Genomic DNA, 21,120 nt, shown 5'->3' with positions numbered 1-21,120 from the left:
CGTTGACTAATGTCGCTTCGCAGCTTCTAGTTGTGTTGTATCCTATCATCGCAGGGTAGGCTAAACACTAGAAAATGACCATCGACTTAAATAAGGAGAAAGAGAAGCATCAGTGGTGAAGAAGAAAATGTTTTGTTTCCTTGCTGCTTCTTCTTCTCTTTCTAAAATGTTAGTCTCTCATTTCATTTTCTCGTTTTCGTAAACCGCACTCTTTTTTTCCTCACAGTGTTGCAGTGTCCTACTACAAGTTCTCACAATGAACGCAGAATACAGAATTACTTTATTCTTATTACACTATTAACGATGGCTCGGATAAGTAGGTCTGTGAAAGCGTACAATCTGTAAGGTAACCGTATATTGCATGTTTGGATTAATCTAGGCCTACAAACCATCGTGTTTTGTTGAATATCGCTTCCCTCCAAAACCATTCGCTAAATCCGCCCACATCTCGTTATTTCACGTATTGCACAACTAAGCTTCATTTTGCCAAAATTTCCTTTCCATAAAAAGTTATTGTTTGAGGATTTGCGTTGCTAGCAAACTTTCCAGTTCGGAGTTGAAACTAAACAGTAAACATTAAACAACCTGCGTGAGATACTCTAATGACCAGTCTACTGTGGAGATACCACATTCAAATGGTTCAGTGATCAACACGCAACCTCTATACCACATTATGAAACGTACAGCACAATGACGTCACAGTGATCAAGATTTATTGCACTTGAAGCAAACTGCATTATCACGAATCGCCGTGCCACTATGGTTCATTCACATTTCGCTTACAAAGAACGCGATTCCAGTGTGACGTTGAATAAAACTTTAAATCGATTCAATTGACAAAGCTTCGATGCAACGATAAACTTGTCATCAATGGCACAATGTGTTTGTTCTATGGAAGCCATGTAAAGCACAACTGCGTCATCATGCGTTCAGAGTAAAGTGCAAACTTCAGTTTATGATTGGAAAAAAAGGAGCTGTCATGCGCCACTATTGGCGCTGTTGACTCCAGAATCTGAACTTACCAATAATAACGTGACGTGTATTGGTCACGTGGTTAAATTGAAAGGGTCATGACAGAAAACTTTGGAATGCGTCGCTGATCAAGATACCACATATTCATCTTATAAAATTCCTCTCTGACCGAATTACGATCATTCGAATCTCAGATTTACATCGGAAAGCATCTTCTTCATAACAAGTTGTTTCTTGGTTAATTTGAAGCGTAGCATCTTTATTTAAAGATGTTTCTCTGCTTGCTTCGTATTGAAGAATGATGAGTAGCAGAATGAAGCATTCAGAGGCACATCTGCGCACAGTTATGGCAAGAGTAGGAAGGAATTGTGTTTGGGGTCAGAAAGTATCGTGTAGCTGCTTATGATGTAACCATTGCATGCGTTGGAAACCACGTGATTAGACATTGGAATCTTTATCGTGTTGGTCGTTCTCAACCGCATCTCCGTAGCGCCTCTGCCGGTTTGCTGCTTGAACCATGCTGAACACCACGTGCGCTAGAGAATGATGTCCTGTTTTGGATGGTGCTTCCCCTAAGACAAGACCACCATCCGCTCCAACGACAGTTCCAAGAGCAGACATCGCGCGTTCGATTCCAACCCTCCTCGCCGCCTCCTCAGTGCATCCGGTCAAAAAGTAGGTTCGAATCTTCCCGATCCCTTTCACCCACGTCTCATCCCGATACTTGAAGGTAAATCCCCTTTCTTTCAAGACCAGGTACAAATCCTCAGGGACCTGAAACAAAAAATTCTTGGAGTTGAAACTATGATCGCTCTGCCCCGCTCCACAGATGCGTTGCGAACCAAAACAATGACCGGGCTGTGGTAACTCATTTCTTCTGATGAGGATTGACGTCACAATTCACTTCGAATTGGATCGCAACAACAAACTTGACAATCAACTTAACAAAAAGCACAAGTTGATATTGAAAACTTCGGACTTGTGAGTCACAACTTTTACTAAAGAAAGCGCGATATTCAACCGACATCGCCGCCTTGCTTGGTCTTACCTGGATCGTGTTTGGAAGTCCAGTGCTGTCCATTCTACTGGCAAGGTTGACTGCCTTGCCCCAGATATCATATTGAGGCTTCTTTGCTCCAATCACCCCAGAGACAACCGGTCCATACGCCATCCCTGCGCCAACAAATGACAATTCAAACAAAGTGTACATTTGTGAAGTAAAAACATTTCAAAAGTAAAAAAAGAAACAATCGACAAACGTTGATGACGACAGAAACACGTCACAGTGATCTCACCAATGCGCAGCTTGAATTGCTTCGACGAATGAGCGTTGATGTCATCAATGACGCGCTGCAAGAGCAGCGAGAGATGCGCGAGCATACAAAGATGGCTGACGTCACGAGGAGTCAAGGATTCCGGTTCCTGGGAGATTTTTGTCGAATCCCTGAACAAATTATTGTCAACAGGGACAGGACACCATTTAACTTAAACCAGGGGTGATCAAAGGTTTTTTAGTCGCTTGCCACATTTCTCTTTTCGCGAGTCTTGTTGGCCGCATTAAAATTTTTACTCATTTTTTCCTTCTTGAAATTCGGCTTAAGCTGTAAGATCGTATATTCTAGAGCGCAGGCGAGGACCACAGACAGTCTTCCACGTGTCGCAGTTTGGGCATCACTATATTAAACCATGCAATGTTCAGCTACAGGCGATGATCTATAACTCGTATTGAGGACTTGGACGTTGGACCACACACCCGCACACTACCAGTCAATTACGTCACATTCTATCAATGATGTTTTCTAAAAACAATCAGGCTACTACAATTTATATTCAGGGTCTTTTGTAGATATCTGGTCCAGAAAACAAACAGTTACTAATTAGCAAATTGCCGAAGGAAAGGTACTCAGAAAAAAATACAACAAGAAATATGAGGCTTTCCTCTTCCTATGGTTGAAATAATACCAAGATCAACTCTATGTTAAATTAAAAAGATTTGGTTTCAAGCCTTGGCATAACTTCAATTTTTTCTGGTTTTCTAATCAGACGCCTAATAGTCATTGAATAAAAACTTGGGCCAGCACTGCTCATCAAGTGATTGACAAAAGCATCGTGACTAAGTGTTATTTCTTTTCAACCTCTTGTTAAACTGGTTGCTCTAAAGATAGCAAAGAAAGGACTTCGGCCCCAGATAAACTAAAAATGACAAAACAAAGACACGCTTGGCGGACGCTCCCACTTCTTTGTGAACTCACCGTTTTCTGCTGTTGTTTTGTGAGGTCATAGTGGGATCAGGATAGGATGATGATGAAGAAGAAGATGGTGATGGCTCTTCCTCGCTTCCACATGGTGTTGATTTGGATGCATTGTGAGGAGTTAATCCGGATGCTGCCATGTACGTACTCCCGATTGTTTTGATCTTCTCAAGACAAAGAAACCTCTCCTGACTGATCAGCTGTGGGAAGAAGGATGATCAATAAAACAATCATGTGCTTGTTTCGTCACAAAGAAAATCTTTTCTATATTGCCCTACAATGCATGCACTTGGGCAGTCACTGAATCTACGAGAAACGTTTAAAATGTCGCTTGAAACTCACATTATCAATATCGAAGATTATTTCATTGAGGAGTTTGAGACACTTTTCTCCTTGCTCAATCTCTTCCATTTGGAGGAAGTAGTCCGAGAAGTTGACGATGGATGCAAACATGATTCCAACACAAGAATGACCTTGAGAGTACAATTCCTGGAAGATAATATTTCATCAAGCTGAGTCCCCTGCTTACGATGATGTACTGTAGGTAGAATTTTGATCAAATTGAAAGTACAGACTGTGTCCCCAGTAACATAATTAGAGATTTGCTTCCATACCAGTTAAATGCGGTGGAATGGCGCACCAGATACGGCGTTGGCTTTCCAGTTATGCAAACCTGGTTTAATCCCGGCTTCAGCTGGTTGTTGAAAACACCGCTCACCTCTACCCAGGGTGTAATAAATTGGGTGGGCGTAGTTGCTGAAGGAAAGGCGGATGAGAGTAAGGAACTGGCCACCCTACTCTTGTTAGTGCCGATGGCTTAGTATAATGAGAACCTTATCTTCTCATCCCCCGATGCTTGGATCAAGTATGGGACCACCTTTACCTTTTACCAGGTAAAACAGGTCAACCAGGAACGATGCTTTTTTGCCATTTGAGCTCCAACAAAAGTCACAAAGTATAAGAATGAAGTTGGCCGGGATTTTACAATTATCTTGTCAACAACGAGTTCCGGCGTTCATTGATGACGTTTGCAATAAAACCTAGTGAATATCGACGTCATTGTGACGAAACAAACCTCATGGTTTTTGTTCTTCCCCAGGAAGTGATGAGCCACGTGATCAGGGAGGATGTTGCGTAGCAACTGGTAGTTATGTCCTTGGAGGCTCAACATCCCATTCACCTCCTCCTGAGCCTGAATGGGATAAAGTTGAATTTGCACCAATCTTTAAAATGAATAGTTTTCAAATAAAAAAACAAAACAGACCTTTGCATCTTTCTCAATCGACTATGCGATAAACGACAAGTTTTGTTTGAGGAAGCAAAGTAAAAACAGAATAAAAATGTGTTCTGTGAAGTAATCAAATTGAAATCGAGATGTTTTGGTTGGTTTGGTTTTGAATCTTTATCCTCAGACTGACACAGCCTTGATAGGTTATTCCTGGTAGTTTCGCATACTTGCAGAGGCTCTTGACGTAGGGCCGGTTACCGAGATTGACAGAGTGAAGTTTTCCGATTGTTGAAGTCTTGTTGCCGGGGAATTATTCCATTCACTAAGTGACGCTGATTGGAGAGCAGTGCTTGAAATGCGTTGCTCAAGAGCACACCCAGAGAGTCGAACCAGCGCCGCGTGATCTTGAGTCGAGCGCGTAACAACTGAGCTAGTATCGTGATTATGACGTCATAAGCGATTTATTTATAGGGGGATATTGTGGACAACATTACAAACATACCTGGACTTTCCTTATGAAATCCAACTTAGTCGTATACTCCACTCTCCTGCCCTGGTAGTAGAGGATAGCAGAGAACAAATAAAGGATGGCCGCTTCTGCCGCCACGCCCACCCACACCCCTTCTGCCGTGCTAGAGACACAATGACGCTTCTTTTCAAACAATGATTGAAAAAATTATTGTGAAAATTATTGTGAAAATTGATCTACAGAAAAATCTAAAGCGTACCTTCAAGTGTACTGCAATGGAGAATTTGTTTTCACTTTCAAGTTTAAACGTTTTTAAGATCAATATAAAATGAGTGACGGTTCGTTTATTAACCACATGTCTCGAATCACTTTCGCAAAGAACAGTTTCAACTTGTAATATTCTGTCCATTTGAAAGCGAAAATACTGATTTCTAATTCTTGTCTGAAATAAATCAGAAGTTTCGCGTGTAGAAGTGAACGCATATTGATTGTGGAACGCAGCACAAACGACATTAAACGCCGCTTGTCGTTATGACGTGCAAAAGCCACCTTACGCCATACACACCTGCAGCTGCATGGGTCTTTTTCTACTGCAACTCTCCGAGCATTCTCGATAAAGATGAAGTTCAATCCTCCGAACATCAAACCGGTGTAGACCACACAGACCATGATCAAAGCAAAGAGCTTGAGAGAATTATGGACGCGGAGGAACACGGCGCAGGTCAACACGGACAACACGCCGTTTAAAAAGAAAAACTGTAAACAGATAAAAACAAAGTAAGACAAAAAAATTGAAGTTACCAGTGCTTGGAAGAAAGCACTTGAGTTTCGTCAATGAAAAAGAAAAAATCTAATGCTTTTGTAAAAATCAATAGTTCAAACCACAACCATGGTTAGCAATGCAAAGAAAGACTGCAGTAGTTTTTAACTTCTGGTCAGTACTCCAACTGTACGGTCAGGTAGTGACAACAGCCACATAACGTTTAGCAAGGTGGTTGATTTGACACTTATTGCACGCATCTGGTTGTGTATTGGCGAGGTACTCAAGGCCATGCATGCCGGTGGATCCGATTACCTTCTTTACCTTCTGCCGGCTTCATTCGAGTAATCCAAACATCTTGAATGTCACTACAACTGCAATATCTATCGCTAAAACATGCTACAAAAATTAGGTCACAATTTAGACTGCCCCAAAAGACAAATGTTTCAAAAAGTAAATTCTAGATTACTGCACGTGTGATGTAATAATGGTAACATATCCTACGTTTTTTATATCCGTCTGAGACAAGAATTTAAACAACATTTCTAGCCAAGCTCAGCAATACTTACCATTGAATAATTGCATATGGAATTTTGTGCCACATGATAATACACAATTGTGTTTGAGATACTTGAGCCATTTTCACACATCACATTTTCACACGTCACACTGACGCTGTCGTAGTTGGATTGTGACGTGGGTATCCAAGAGCAGCTAATCTAAAACCAATCAAAACAAAACAGGTCATCACACTCTGCAAATGACTCGATTGGTAGCATCCGATCCTAGTACAAAGTTAAATCTGGAACGATATTTCACTGCCCCAGAAATCAACACTCTGCTTTCCAGCATTCCACATCCTTGTTATCCAGGATTGGTGCAACTAGATATTTCTCAGCAACAATCTAAATGAAGTTAATGTATTTTCTTTGGCCTTCCCCAAGCAACTATTGTCAATTGTCATACATTAAAGCAAGATAACCAATCAAATCGTATCACTAACTAAATACCATTGGTAGCTCAAGTAACGGTCAACTTATGTGCGAGGAAAATTATCAATAGATCTTGAACCCCAGTATTGATCACCCCATTGCTATGAGGGTGAGAGTAAGGGGGAGATGAAAACCAAAAACAGTTATCCCTGGGTTGTTTATGCGCCCACCGCACGAAATCGCGATGCAAGTTCCACCGATCTCTATCCTCACCATTGAAGCTATGGCAGTTCCCAGGTTCATACCGACGACGACGAACATGATTCCATAGCGCAGCCACTGGACCTCCTGGATGTAGCAGCTGATGAGACGAAGATGCTTGGGAAGCGATTGGTATTCCTCCGCCATTGTGACGACAAAAATAAGGGTGTATAGAAAGACATTGATTCCAAACTGCACGTATCTGAAAAACGTGAGCACGTAAGCAACACCTCACGAACACGTCATGGACATGTCATAATAAGCATTTTTCCAACGCTATCGGTTGCTTTACGCAATAGAGCATGCAACCAATATTGTTTGAAAGATTTTGAACAAGACCGCGATTGGTGAACACGTCAGGCGACATTTGAAATTCAAGAACAATATACGAGGAGAAATAATTTGTTGGATAATCTATGATTCAATAAAACAAAACGATGAATAATAAAGTCAGAGCAAAACCATGGAGTCTTGAAAACGAACTGAAGGAAACTTACATGGTTGGCAAGATGAGAAACTGAATGATGATAAGTGAGATCATGAGGATGGAAGAGAGGATGAAGCTGGATTTAAAAACTTCATCGCGGAGGATGAAATACTTCTTTTCCAATCCTGCATCTTGAAAGCGCAAGGAAAATCCTAAAATTGATAAAAGTGAAATTCCACAGTAAGTGAAGGTCGGCGTGAAGTTTATATCGATGGTTTGACTGATAAACAACAAACAAATAAATTAAAACTAAACAAATTAATCACGGGCTAGAGGCGATGGTTCGACCCTCAACAAATGCAACTGAGACGTTTAGAGGTTATTTGTCGATCTGGAAGAAGATGGCTGCTACAGAAAGGTTTTACTTGCAATTTTCAGATCAGAGATTAATTTTAGACAATTTACCCCCTTGATGGTAGAGTTTACCTCAAAGAGTAAATTTACCCGAGTTGAGAACATTAACCATAAACTCTGTGGTCAGACCTGTGTCGGGGGTTCGAATCCTTTGCAAGAACCTTAAAATGTCATAACACTTTTTCAGTGTGAAAATAAAACTTTCCTCAATTTATTTCCATCCGGTTGTCCTCACCTCTGACGTGTTGCTTGAGGTTGGAGTTGTGATAGACGACGCTTTGTTCTAATCGCGCGTTTATTTCGTCATAACTGTTCCGGCGAGGTAGGGACACGGTCAGGTTACGTGGCAACAAAGAGGTAGACCTTTCGTGCCTTCGAAGATTCTGCGTTCGTTAAATACCAAAATGATATTTTCTGTGAAAATGGCGACAAAAACTTATTCAGCGGATGCCCTGCACACAACACCTGTCTTGCTGGAAGTACAAGTTGCACCGGATTCTACACATCGCGTGTCCGACCATGTTGGGCGATATAAGAAATTAGTTTAGGAGCATGAATGGTTGGACATAAAGATCTGGACGTAGCTCATTTAAACAATGTGGCATTTTGCTTGAGAAAACTACTCTAAAAGTGAGATCGCTTGCGCAAACATCTTTTTTCTTGAATCATTTATAAAGTTTTGTCGCGTCAAGTGTAACTGAGTCGCACATTCCGCTACTTGGTAACCTAGGAATGAATAGTTACCGCGCGAACTTTGGATTACCTTGAACTTTCTTATTTTAAAATTTGGAGTGTGAAGAATGTTTTGAAAAGGAATTTCAGGTCTCCATCCGTTATCGGAAACATTTGTACGCTTTCGCCGCCTTCGGGAACTCTTTTTCTGGCGCATGTCCTCTGAATTTCCCGATGTCTCCCAAGCCGGTTTTCGAGTGATGAACCCAGAAGCTTGTGGGGTATTGTACGCAGAGTCGGGCTCGAAGACCTCGGAGTTTTCCATCCCGATTTCGGAGGATTGTCGATGCGAAGAGGATTCAATATCTGTTACGTCATAAACACATGTAAACATTCGTCTTTGAGATGCCATTGAGCACATGGAAGGTGGCTACTTATGCATCACAGTTGAATGCATTGCATGGTCCATAATAGTTTAACCTTGTCTACGACTTACACGGGAGTGACTTACTGAGACACAAACGATGACGTCAACACATCGCGGCATCCATAAACTACGTCACAGATACTTAGACGTCACTAACTGACATAAAATGAAGAGTTTTTGGGGACATTTTATTTGGAAAAACAGCGAAGTAGTATTCTACAAACGATTCCTTGTGGCTATTGTGTATGATTTGAAACTACAATAACCCCCTCACCTGCAGGGAGTTCCCCATCCCTGGCACCAATACAATCTACAGAGTTGCTCCTAGTATTCAGCCCTGCAATCCATTTTCTCACGCGTTGTGAGTGGGAAATCTGCTTTCCTAGTTTTTCCGGAAGTCCAGTATGCTTGGTTGCAATTAAAGATGGGGAATCACCTAACATGCATGGACAAACAAAAGCAAGATTGCAAGTTATTACACAAGTAATAAAACATCAGTAATAAAAAAAGGAACACTATGAGTTATAATTTATCGCAACGTAATAGTGACGTATACAAACAGTCATTAGGTCTACACCAGGTTCAACGTGGGTTGTTTGAGCTGATGTCAACACAATTACTGTCTCAAATCTGCACTGAGATGAACAACCTATTGCGCATTACTTGTGTGCAGTGTTTCCCTGTCGGCTGTATAGCCGAATAGTGAGACCACCGGTTCGGCAATCGAAGGAGCGCTGGTTCGACACCGCTCAAGAGCATGTGGCTGTGTCGTAGGCAGGATACGACACTCAAAGGCGTTCCTGAAGGTGGACACGAAGGTTGGTGCAATTCTTTTCAGTTCTTACACGTAGAGACTGGTGCGATTGATGACGTAGTTTATTGGGATAATCGAAGTATAACAATCAAATAAATGGTTGAATAGTTTTATTTGTGAGATGATAGATGAAAATTCTTAATCTGACAAATGGTTCACCGCTTCCAGCACATAAAGAAATCAAATTCTGAACAGCAAACGTCTTCGTCAATTTAAAAATAAATGTACACAACTACTGGCAAACAGCTACTTTACAATTGGCAATAACTTTCACTTTACAAACTATTCAATATCGGCTGGAACTTACAATCGTCTTCAATATACTTTTTATTATAACTTCTAATCCCCACAATAAACAATTCTCAACTCAACTCTAATAAAAGAAATCAAATCTCGCGACTATTGTTTACAGGTTTTCTTGGACCAGAAGCTTCCAGAGATTAGGGTAATATTAGATCATAAAAACTCATTCTTCTGGTCAACAAGTTAGAGAAGTTTCCATACTTTCACGTTCACAAAAACTTTCCAGAAGCAGATTCCACAATAACAAATTGCGTAACTAAAGGTAACTATCGGTCAGTAATCGTCGAAACACCACAACAGAATTACACAACAAAATAGCTCACTTATTCTAGAACATGAACGCAGCCTGCCGCCCAAGCTACGCATATTAATTGTGACAATTGGCTTCCTTGCATTCCTGTCCACTTAAAGTAAATCTTCCACCATCGGACGTAAGCATTGACACGAAAACAACAACAACAACAACAGTGTTTCCTTAAGCTTGAAAGATCAACTTTAGCCATACTATATTTGATGCATAGCAATCTCCTACCGCTTTGAGGGAAGCCATTTGCAACCTTCGGTCGTGGGTTCTGGGAAAGATCTCCTGAAATTTTGCAACCGCTAGATGTCTCACCAGTCTTCAACATGACTAGCCTTTGATTGAGAGGAGAGGACATGGGATCAGATCGTCTGTTGTTCTACAATCGAAAATAATGACATAAAAGCATGTTGCAATGATCGTGGAATCGTTTTTTCGTAAAATCTCTTTTAATCGTTTTTAGCGATCAGTTCAGTTCAGTTTATTTTTATTTCTGACCATCACAACAAAAAAACAATATATGACAAACATAGAAGAAGTCTAGAAAAAGTAGAAGCGATAAAACGCGGATTGGAGCAATTGTGCTGCCAATCATCAATAAATTCTCATCGGTGCAGCAGCGAACTCACCTTGGAAAGATCAGGTTCCGTTGTTTTCCGTCTATCCTTGATGAGGTAGGTAGTAACGTTTCGCTCACGTAAATAATTGGACCGCTCCCCGCCATGTCCTGGCTCCACCTACCGAGAAGCAATGGTTATTACACTGAAAAAATAAAGCGAATAAAAACTTTTGTCTCTTTTATTTTTTTATTTGCATCAGACAAAATGTCCATATTTAAATCACGCAAAAAGAGAAAAATACAAAAATCAAAGCATAGGTTACAGTAGTATACACGCAGCTGCGGCGTAAAAGTAATTGAATGAAATTACAAGATTATTTTGTACATACAACCAACCCGTAAGATTTAATGTTAACAAACAATGACTGTTGATATCTTTGTGCTATGGCAGCTACCAAGGCTAAGTAACAGCATGCTTACTGCTTAGTCTTATTGTAATGAAGACATAGTTCGATTTACGATAGCAGTCAGGCCTCACCAGGGAGTCAACAATAAAGTTTGACGACGATTCGCATCTTCCAACAAAAGAAAAAACATATCTCGGCACTAATGCATCAAATGTAACAATGTAGCACAAGACTTGATGTTCACGAGCACTATATTGTTTGGGCAAATTGTGAAGTTTGGCTATGACCAACAAACAAACAACAATCACAATAATTTGTTATCAAATCCATTTGCTAAACCCTACGCATAATTCAAGGCTCAGGCAGGTATTTCTAATACTTCACACAAATCTACAAGGGAACTTTTTACTTCAAAGTCATTTCCAAGAAACCGGTAGGTAGCGGCAGAGATGTGTACACGTCCAGGTACGCCTCCAGCTTCCATGTGATTGGCCAAGTCGACGTCACGTGACCAAACGTCAAACTGCCACTTGTGGTGACCTATGACCCCGCACATAACTGACCCCGTGTGGATACCTGTGTGAGGTATTGCACGTCATCATAATTACGTAACTGCTACGACATCGTTAGAAATATCCTCAACCAGAACTTAAAACAGCAGCATTGAAACAGAAAATGAGACATGAGACGTTTTGACGTCAATATTGAAATGACTGGAATTAGTTCAGCCCGAAAATCATGTTTCTTGACAGTATCGACCTGTTTTTGCTTGCTCTTACCTTAGTGCAGTGGTTTTCAACCAGGGTTCCGCGGAACCCTAAGGTTCCGCCAGTACGTCTAGGGGTTCCGCAAGTTTACATTCAAATCCGAGAGTCTATTTTATTATTACATGCATATTGTTTAAATATAATCAAATATTGATTAGGTTTGCCACTATTAATAAATTTGCTACACTTTAACACGTTCGCTGCGATCCCGAATTTTCGTTGTTTTCTTGTGGTGCGATTACTTTTAACTTTCTGCTTTTCCGCCAAATTTCGTCAACATGTTTTGTATATAAATAAATCTGAACATGAGTATTTTTAATTTAATTTTATTAATCAAACGATGTATTTTGCATAAGGCAACTAAATCATTGAACAAGGGTTCCTCGAGCTTTTGAAATGTTTCATCGGGTTCCGTTCCACCAAAAAGGTTGAAAACCACTGCCTTAGTGACAGAGCAAAGCGTTCTTTACTAATGGAGCTCTAAAAGTTAAGCAAGCCATGATAATTCCATTAATAAATATCGTCTATATAACGATCAAAAGTTGGTCACAAACATTATTCTTTAAAAAAAAATGCTTTTCTACAGTTTTGAAACCAACCACGACCACACTCTCTCACCAATCCTCATGTCCAGGTCGCTCTTGTGAAGGTTCCGGACTTGTTTGATCGTTTCGATCATTCCCAAGGCCATCTCCACGCATGAGTGCGCATGGTCCTGACGTGGCTCCGGTATCCCGCATACGCAATAATAACAATCCCCCAGGATCTTTATCCGCAAACAATCGTGCCTTTGGGCTAGCCTGGGAAGGACGAGTAAATCATAGTCCAATGGTACCGGCAAGAAGCCAGACAGCAAAATCTGTCATTTTTGTAACGTCTGCAGACGTTGAATCAATGCAGACTTTGAGTCAATGTAAAAATGACAGGTTTTGCTATGTGGAAGGTTTGACTGTGTGTCACGGTAATAAAAACTTTAGTTTGCATTCTCAATTAACAAACAACATAAACAACGCAACTACAAAATTACTTTACTGCTAGAAATCAAAATTACCGCAATTACCTCGTTGCCTGTAGGCTATGCTGTGCTTGTATTGTTGGTATGTATTGTACCATGACCACCTGTATTGTACCATGGCCACCTGTATTGTACCATGGCCACCTGTATTGTACCATGGCCACCTGTATTGTACCATGGCCACCTGTATTGTACCATGGCCACTATCTTTAGGTGGCCATGATTGTACCTATATTTTCAAAACAAAGTTATTTGAATTTGTTTGTCTGTTGCATAACTCACCCATCAAACCGAGCAAAGAGCTCGTTGAGAGTTGAGACAAGTTCTTGAGGAGAGAGGATTGTTGACAGCTTCGTGAAGCCTTTCACATCCGCGTACAATATGCTGAACAAGACAAAGTTTCGAGGATGAGTAACAGACATTTCGTCTCACATCAAGAGTAAAACTTGCTCAGCAACACAAAGAAAATCAGATTTTGTATAAAATGTTGATTTGAGGAATTCTGTTGAAATGCGAACAGCGATTTGAGAAAGGCTACCGCACGCAAATTACGTCACAATTTGAGAAGTCGATCAAGCATCGATTACGATTCTTTGATCCAATACAAAAACGAAAAGATTAACCATTGTCCTTTTCAAATCGCAGAGAAAGTTAATCGGCGCTATTGGAAAGTTACTCACCAATGACGCCCTTGACGCGCCAGACCACCGAGAAACAAGATTGATGACGTCATAAGTTTCGTTCTAAATATTTTCATACACTCCTCACCTGACGTTCTGGTAGGTTCTAATGTACACTCGGTTCTGATGAGCTTTGGTGAGGTTGGCAAAGCTGGAGTTTCTATGTGGTCCCTCCGTAGGAGACGCCCCTTCGTTGGATATGTCATTGATCATCTGGAGTGCAATGAACCGTGGAATGATTGACAGGATGAGACGTTCCTAGCAAACAAACCAGTTGAGTATGAGGCAAACGGTTGGTGGTACATCATTCCATCTATCAATATATACACATACCCAAGGTAATTGGCCGCAACTTGTACCCTGCAAGTACTAGAGGCCTATGATCTTGCGTATGGAGCAGCTGATAAAGCGCTCGCTATTCAATCATGTGATCCTGGTTCGACTCCCAGCTGAAGCTGATAGTTGACAAACATTGTTCACATTTACCCATTGTGTGATAGATTGGGTAGAAACTGGCCATCCTATTCTCGTAAATGCCGAAAAGTCAGCAAATTAAAAACTTATCTTCTCAAGTAAGGGGGCCACCTAAACCTAACCTTGCAAACCACCTTTCCATTTGCAAAATAGAACAAACAACAAAACGTTTCTTTTAAAAAAGCATGACCATTGACCAAGATATAATTTTTCACCGTGCCTGTCACTCATTAAATCTGCTTCGTTTTCTATAGAAAACATCCTACCAAAAATGTGCCGTGGAAATTGTTTTGAAACCTTGTAAGTCTGCAGTGATACCACGCTAAGTAGGAAAGTGATTCAGTGATTACTTGTAAGTTGAAGAAGGTTCATTCCAAAAATAAGTTGCAAACGTTTTTCATGTTGCCGTGCATTCGTTACAATTTGTTTACTTAGGAAGTCGGAAGCATACCATGCATTTCAGGTCAGGCGTGGGCCATCTGATGCATCACAGCGACGTCCAAGTTGCAACTACCGATCGTTAGTCATTTTCGCAAAATATTGAACCAACAACAACCTGGACCGAGTGGCGAGAAGATGCAACGAATGATTGTTTCCTGATAAACTCGGTATATCGAAACCAACGAATGCAAAGTCACGACGCAATTATCCGTGGAATGGTTTAACCTCTGTTCATCATCGTAAACTTACGAAGCGGGCAATTTGCTTTCAACATTCAAGATGCGTTCATTTCCCATAAATACAAAGAGGGTACGATAGGTCGTTGTATGAAGCGCCCACTTGGTGGGGTTGTAACGTTATAGTGCTCAACAAGTCGAAGGAGTGCCCAGATTAAAAGAAACTTAACATACACACATACAAACAAAAAACAAGGACACACACACAAAAAATACAGACACACACACGCACAAATACATCTATATACACAGAGACTTGTACCTGATTGTAGTTCTCCCTTTCAACTCGGATGCGAGCGCGGATGCAGTGTCTGGACTCAAGAAAGGCCTCCCTCCTTGACCTCTCCATGAGGAAGCTTGTCCAGAGACCAACAATGTGGACACAGACCACCATTGTCGCAATCGCCCCAATGTGATACCCCAACACTGGTAGGTCCGAAGGGAGCTCATTCGTGTCGACCCACCGTAATGACGTATTGTTGGTCACAACTGTGATGTTGACCTGGGGTTTAGGGGATTGTAGGGCGAAGTAATACGTCAGTGACCTACCAAGAATCTCAGCAACAGTGGAGATGATGGAGCAAAATGTCGCCTGCGAAGATTATTAGACAAGATTTCAAAAGTCTGATGACTAAAATGTAACTACGTTTGCTTCCCCAATCCTATAATTGTCAAAGAAGAAACACTTAATTGCGCTACAGCCACACAAAGGCCAACAAGCAACAGTGACATCACTGAAGCTTCCTTTCCAGAAACTTGCCGGCCCGGCCTTGGGTCAGGTTATCATGTGCAGGTCTCAAGTGAGGGACTTGTGGAACCAAAGCGTAAGCATTAGGATTCCAGTATTTGAAAAGTTACGCAACCGAAGACTGCTACAAAATCTTTAAGCCTAACTTTTGCATTTTTTAAAATAATGTAACCAGTTCATTCAGGTCTTTCAGTTATTGTTTGTTGCACCGTCTTCAAGTATTTTGAAAGACGGTGCATCAAACAGCAAAACTAGACTTTACTAATAAAATTTTCCACTTATTCCACTTCTGAAGCTCAATATCGCCGGTTGTAGCAAGGTTTTTCTTTTTGAAATAGCCAAAACACATTAAACAGACTATAATGAGTGGGCCCCTAAACAGCCGTGCCCCCACCCCCGGCCGGGAGATACGTGGCCAATTAACACGGCTCTGGGTGTCCTCCTCACTGGCATACCCTCTAGTTCGGCTTTCAACTAGCAAAAGAAGTATTTTAAATATTTCATAACAGCACCGACATTAAATCTGAATTACTAACAACCGCGGTTTCATGTCAGATTATTATATTTAATAGATGTAATAAACATGCCACGAATATACAGAATATCCTCCCAGTGTACATATATAAACATAGCGATGCAAGCATGACTCACCCAGTGCAGAGGCAAAGGAAGCATTGTGTACGTCACAAAGACAAGGATCATTAGGAAATCCAACCCGGTAGAGAGGTGGGTGATGTGGGATCTTTCCGCTTGTGACGTCATATAGATGGTTGCCTGGTTGTAACCAGTCATGCATATCCAAGTTATCATTGCGTAAATTCTGGAACAAAACAGAAAATGTTTTTGCAGCCTTAACACGATTTTTCTTTGTCTTTATTCTAACTTTCTCTTTGAACAAGTTTTCTTCTGAAAAAATTTGTATTGTTTTATTTCGAGCCATCTTGGAGGAGAAGTTGGTTTTCAGTTCATTTCGACAACAAATGTTCATTTCAAACACGTTTAAAAACCTTAGGCTTTTCCAGAATTGTTATTGATTGCCCTTGCTGCTGGTAAAAACCGTGATACTGAAGCTAATCTAGTAGTCCGTTAATACTATTCCAGACTGCAAAATCCGTCATTTTTACATTGATTCAATGTCTGCAAACGTTGAATCAATTTAAAAATGACGAATTTCGCTGCCTAAGATCTGACTGCTCTAAAAAAAACTAGAAGATAGTTACCTCATGTAAATGTATGATTTTGGGTCTTCGGTTGACGTATAAAACACAGCAAGAAGAAGAACCACGAGGTACAAAATGCAGGTTATGCCGAAGAGCAAACCTTGCCCTAAGGTTATATTGCCGTTTGTGGCGTAAATAATAATAAAAGCAACCTGGAAAGAAACAAAGCATTTGAAAAGACGACTTAAGGCCTGCAGTTGAGGATTTAGGTTAAGTGAACGGGAAGACAAGAAATCCAATTTTGGTGTCAGACAGGCATGCCTTTAAGAGTCTTGCCTAAGACACAGTCGCATGCTCTTGTCGAACCGGTGCCCTTTCGAGTACCGTACAAGGTCACAACTCGCCTATGCAGCCGACACTAAGAGTAAGGAAGCATGACAACAAGGCTGAAAAACGTGCTATTAAGCACGTCATGTCAATCTAGATGCTCCGAACGACCAACGAAACGTAACAGAAAGCAACTTTCATTAAAGTAAACAAGTTTTCTACGTCACTGCAATCAGTCATTGCCGCATAAGGATCTTGTGAGCTATAAATAAATCAACTTCGCTATTTTAAGCTTTTTTAACTACGCATTTAAAACTACTGTATTTAAACAACTACCAACAGAGCATTAAAATAAAAAAAAATACACACTGACTACAACACCACTCGTCATAGCACAAGACTGGAGAACAGTGTTTCGAAAGCTAGTGCAAACCGCTACTACCACAGCAAACTCGCAGCATCAGGTTAAAACAGGTGGTTAGTATCTAGATTTGTGAGGTAAGTAATGATCATGCTGCTAAAAGCGAAACTCAATCCATTGCTGAGTATTAAAATGTTTACCTTTATAAGTATGGCCATTAGACTTATCGCAATTTGCAAGAATTTTTTCTCAGTTAAAAAATATCGATTGTAAAGGATTTCCAGAGAATGAGGTTGGAATTCGTTGAAGATGGATGGAAGAATCACTCCGCGAATGTTGGTCCCTGGCCTGAAAGCAAGTCGCAAAACCTCAAATGAAACTTATCTTCCAATGAATACCCAGTTAAATAATTTAATGCAGGTATATGGGTTTAAACTCAACAATCTCTCCAGTCCAACTACATTGCACCATAACGTTGTTCCGTCAAATAGAACACAGACAAACTTAAAACAAATACAGTCAAGCAATAAACAGATTTCGTGCAATGAAACAAAGCAACGATCACTTGTGTTGGCCTTGAGCAAAAATTAGCCCGGAGTTTTCTGTGGTTTCTTGGCTCATGAACCTCCAGTGGTCTAACTTATTCAAGTAGAATCAAATACGACATAATGCTAGTATGACGTATTAGAAAACCTTTTCAATATTTTCTTTTATTTTCAAACTATGACGTGTTTCACTTGAGCCTAAACAACAAGAAAAACGATGCACGTTGCAGGCTGGTGGTTATCTACAGAGGTGCAATGGGCTTGTTGGAGGAGTATGACGGAGGAGTATGACGAGTGCCCGGTTGGTATGGGCAAGCTGTTTCACAGCGTTGATCTTGCTTGTTGTGTAGCCTTCTATGTTGAGCTGCAAGATGGTGGGCGTCTATACTTGTCCATGTGGGTACTATTTTATGTTATGGCAAATGATATTGTTTTTTTTGCTTTGATGATCGGAAACAAAACATGAAACTGAACTGAAACTGAGTACTCAATCCAAGTTTCTGCAGCCGAGAAGGTCTCCCTTCTTCAAACTTTGTCAAGAAACATTTTGCTTTCGAAATATTCTGGCCTTTTTTTACTTCAAAGTGGGGTTAGGGATTACATTTACAGTAACATTTAAGCAGTTTAATTCGGCTATTCAAGCCTGTCAGTAGGCTACAGCTGTCGCCGGAGACATATATGTTCGTGCAACAGGGTCACCAACCACAGGGTTTTCAGAATAGAAAAAGGCTATCACTTCCTCCAACACCATAGTTATGTTGGTGGCGAATGAGATTTGAAAACTGTGGAATTCATCCATGATTCTGGTGAAATCCCAGCTCACCTGTACTTGGCTTGCTTCTCAGTGATTTCAATGGATCCAAACATTGGGAATTCACCATTGTACTTTGAGGGGTCGGGAGTGAGGGGCCGTACCCGGTTGTTGTCCACAGATAAGTACACCGGTTGCCGATTGGTCCGATCTGCAACTCTACCATTATCAGCCTGAGAGAAATTGGCAAGAGTCGTTCGACGACGGAGGATATCCCTGCAAAAGAAGAGAGAGTCTATATCATGCGATTGCATATCTTTTGCATTATCTCCCGGTGTTCTAGCGACAGGCGCCATTGTGACGTGTCTATTGCCGCTGTGCCTGACAAGTTGCAAGAACCAGCATCTTGTCCATTTCAAAAACAACCCAACTGTCTGACGCAACAGCCAAAGCGTAATTACAAGACATTGCACCTGTTAATTTTCTTTATTGTGTCAGAATGAACTTTTATAGGAACTTGTTCACTCGGAGGTAGATTTTGCGAAGACGCCATCAAGCGGACCTACGCATAAAGATAAACATCTGTGAGATGTAGTATTTGATTTATTACGTCAATATTTGTCAGGTGCCTATGATTGATCAGCTGCTTCCACATTGAGCTTCCGACTGCTAAACGACTTACTCTGTTAAGGTTTACGCCAGTAGCGACAACTCCGCATGAACAAACAACTTGTATTGAATTGGCTTCTGAAACGAATATAACGTGAGTGCACACCAGAGTTGGAAATGCAATTGTAATTGAAAGTAATTAATTCGATTAGGACATTAATAATTTTATTACGTTTGAAAGTATTTGAGATTGAAATTGTAATTTAAAAATTTCAGAACAATGTAATTGAAATGTAATTAAAAAAGCTGATGGTGTAATTGTAATGTAATTGAAGTGAAAATTGTGCAATTGATCCGACTCTGGTGTAAACTGAGTGACATCTGTATCGTCCACTGAACAACTATGGGAACGGGAAGGAACAATCTTATAACTTTGCACTTTATTGTGCTCAAAAAGGTTCAAGAAACTATCAAGAAAGCGGGAAAATGTTTCATTTTGTTTCCAAAATCCATTCCCTATTGTCGAAAACATGTTGATGAGCTTAAAGCACATATTTATTTCGTTAAAAATTGTAAAATTTATTTTGTAACGATCATCATGAAAAGTAATTTTGTTTAAACCAGTCTGATAATTTTGATTTTAATACATTGACAGAATTGAATCACTTTACATTTCTTCAGTTGGCCGTCCTTCATATTAATACAGAGTATGAGTACCTAACCTACCCACAGAAAATCAGTATATAGACGTTGTATCAATGTAAAAAATAATCTGATTTGTTGTCTGGGTACACTTTTATATCTAAACGACCACTCCTTTAATCAAGCCTTCAGACTAAACTTTCTTACCGCATTTTTCCATTTGTTGGACTTCTCTGCTTCGTGTGCATGATGCTTCATATGATTGAACGCTGCCCTTTCCACTGGGGAGGAAGGGGGCACTGGGGGCTTGTGAGGGGATGGGTGAAATGGATGATTGTGAGTAACGTCCGGCAGTTCCAACGAGTGTTTTTTGGTTGAAGAATAATTTACATTCGCAGCTTCTTGCTTACGTAGTTGCAATCTTGAAAGCTGGTCGAGAGACGAGGTATGCTGACGTGGAGGCTTTTCATTGGTTGACAGCGCTTCACAATTGCGTGACTTTGTGAGGTCTGTTTCTTTTTTTGAAAAACTATCAAGAAATGGATTTTTTAAAGTCGTAGCCGAGGAAGAATCTTCCACAAAAGCTTCTTTAATATTTTCCACCACATTTGCTTTTCTCCCAGGATTCCTTACGTGATCCTGATCTGGAATCACATCCGGAGCGATGAAAAACAATCCGTTCTCGGAAGCGCTTGACGCACTTAAACAATCGTCAGATAACTGATGATGACCATCGACGTCATGTGCTTCAACCTTTGGATTAGTGACGTCATCGTTGGTGCCCGATGCACCATTGTGACGTAACTGTTTCTTATACAATCCCCTGTGATATGATGTGGTCGTTGGTGAGCCGGTGGGATGATGTTTGTCAAATGCTTCCATCTCAATTTTTTCAATGCTCTCGGTTGGGGATGGTGGGATGTGAGCTAAAGATTCAGAGCCATCTGCAAGTTAACAATTAGTAATAAACAACGTGCAGTGACGTACTTGCTAATAATAATATATTAGAAGGAACAGCAATATAGAAGAAAAGAATTAAATGGGGAAAGCCTTTGTGACATCATCAAAGCCTCAGCCTTGTGATACAAAGTTTAAAATGCGCATGATCTTTTCTAGCACTAGTTGCAACGTTTATCTGATGAAATTGAAAGTAAAAGCAACAATAA

At 40.6% G+C, this 21,120-nt stretch overlaps 1 protein-coding gene across 1 annotated transcript; it reads right to left on the bottom strand.

The window, feature by feature from the left end:
* Window positions 1–702: 702 nt before the first annotated feature.
* On the bottom strand, window positions 703–20,511 carry LOC145786444 (adenylate cyclase type 8-like). Its single transcript, XM_082598099.1, is given in 27 exon segments — window positions 703–1,746; window positions 2,021–2,145; window positions 2,268–2,416; window positions 3,225–3,424; window positions 3,567–3,713; window positions 4,300–4,416; window positions 4,955–5,076; window positions 5,485–5,677; window positions 6,251–6,400; window positions 6,887–7,076; window positions 7,372–7,513; window positions 7,951–8,098; window positions 8,479–8,753; window positions 9,089–9,250; window positions 10,464–10,611; window positions 10,862–10,969; window positions 11,608–11,774; window positions 12,584–12,765; window positions 13,263–13,364; window positions 13,749–13,918; window positions 15,074–15,403; window positions 16,211–16,379; window positions 16,780–16,931; window positions 17,608–17,755; window positions 18,776–18,979; window positions 19,177–19,265; window positions 20,162–20,511. Coding segments are annotated over 27 exon segments (4,476 nt in total). The 5' UTR covers window positions 20,213–20,511; the 3' UTR covers window positions 703–1,410.
* Between the last annotated feature and the right edge of the window lie 609 nt (window positions 20,512–21,120).

Source organism: Aplidium turbinatum, chromosome 17 (genome assembly GCF_918807975.1).
Source record: "Aplidium turbinatum chromosome 17, kaAplTurb1.1, whole genome shotgun sequence".
In the NCBI taxonomy this organism is placed as follows: domain Eukaryota; kingdom Metazoa; phylum Chordata; class Ascidiacea; order Aplousobranchia; family Polyclinidae; genus Aplidium; species Aplidium turbinatum.
Note: the sequence above shows the minus strand (reverse complement) of the source record. Positions and strands in the feature narration are given on the sequence as shown.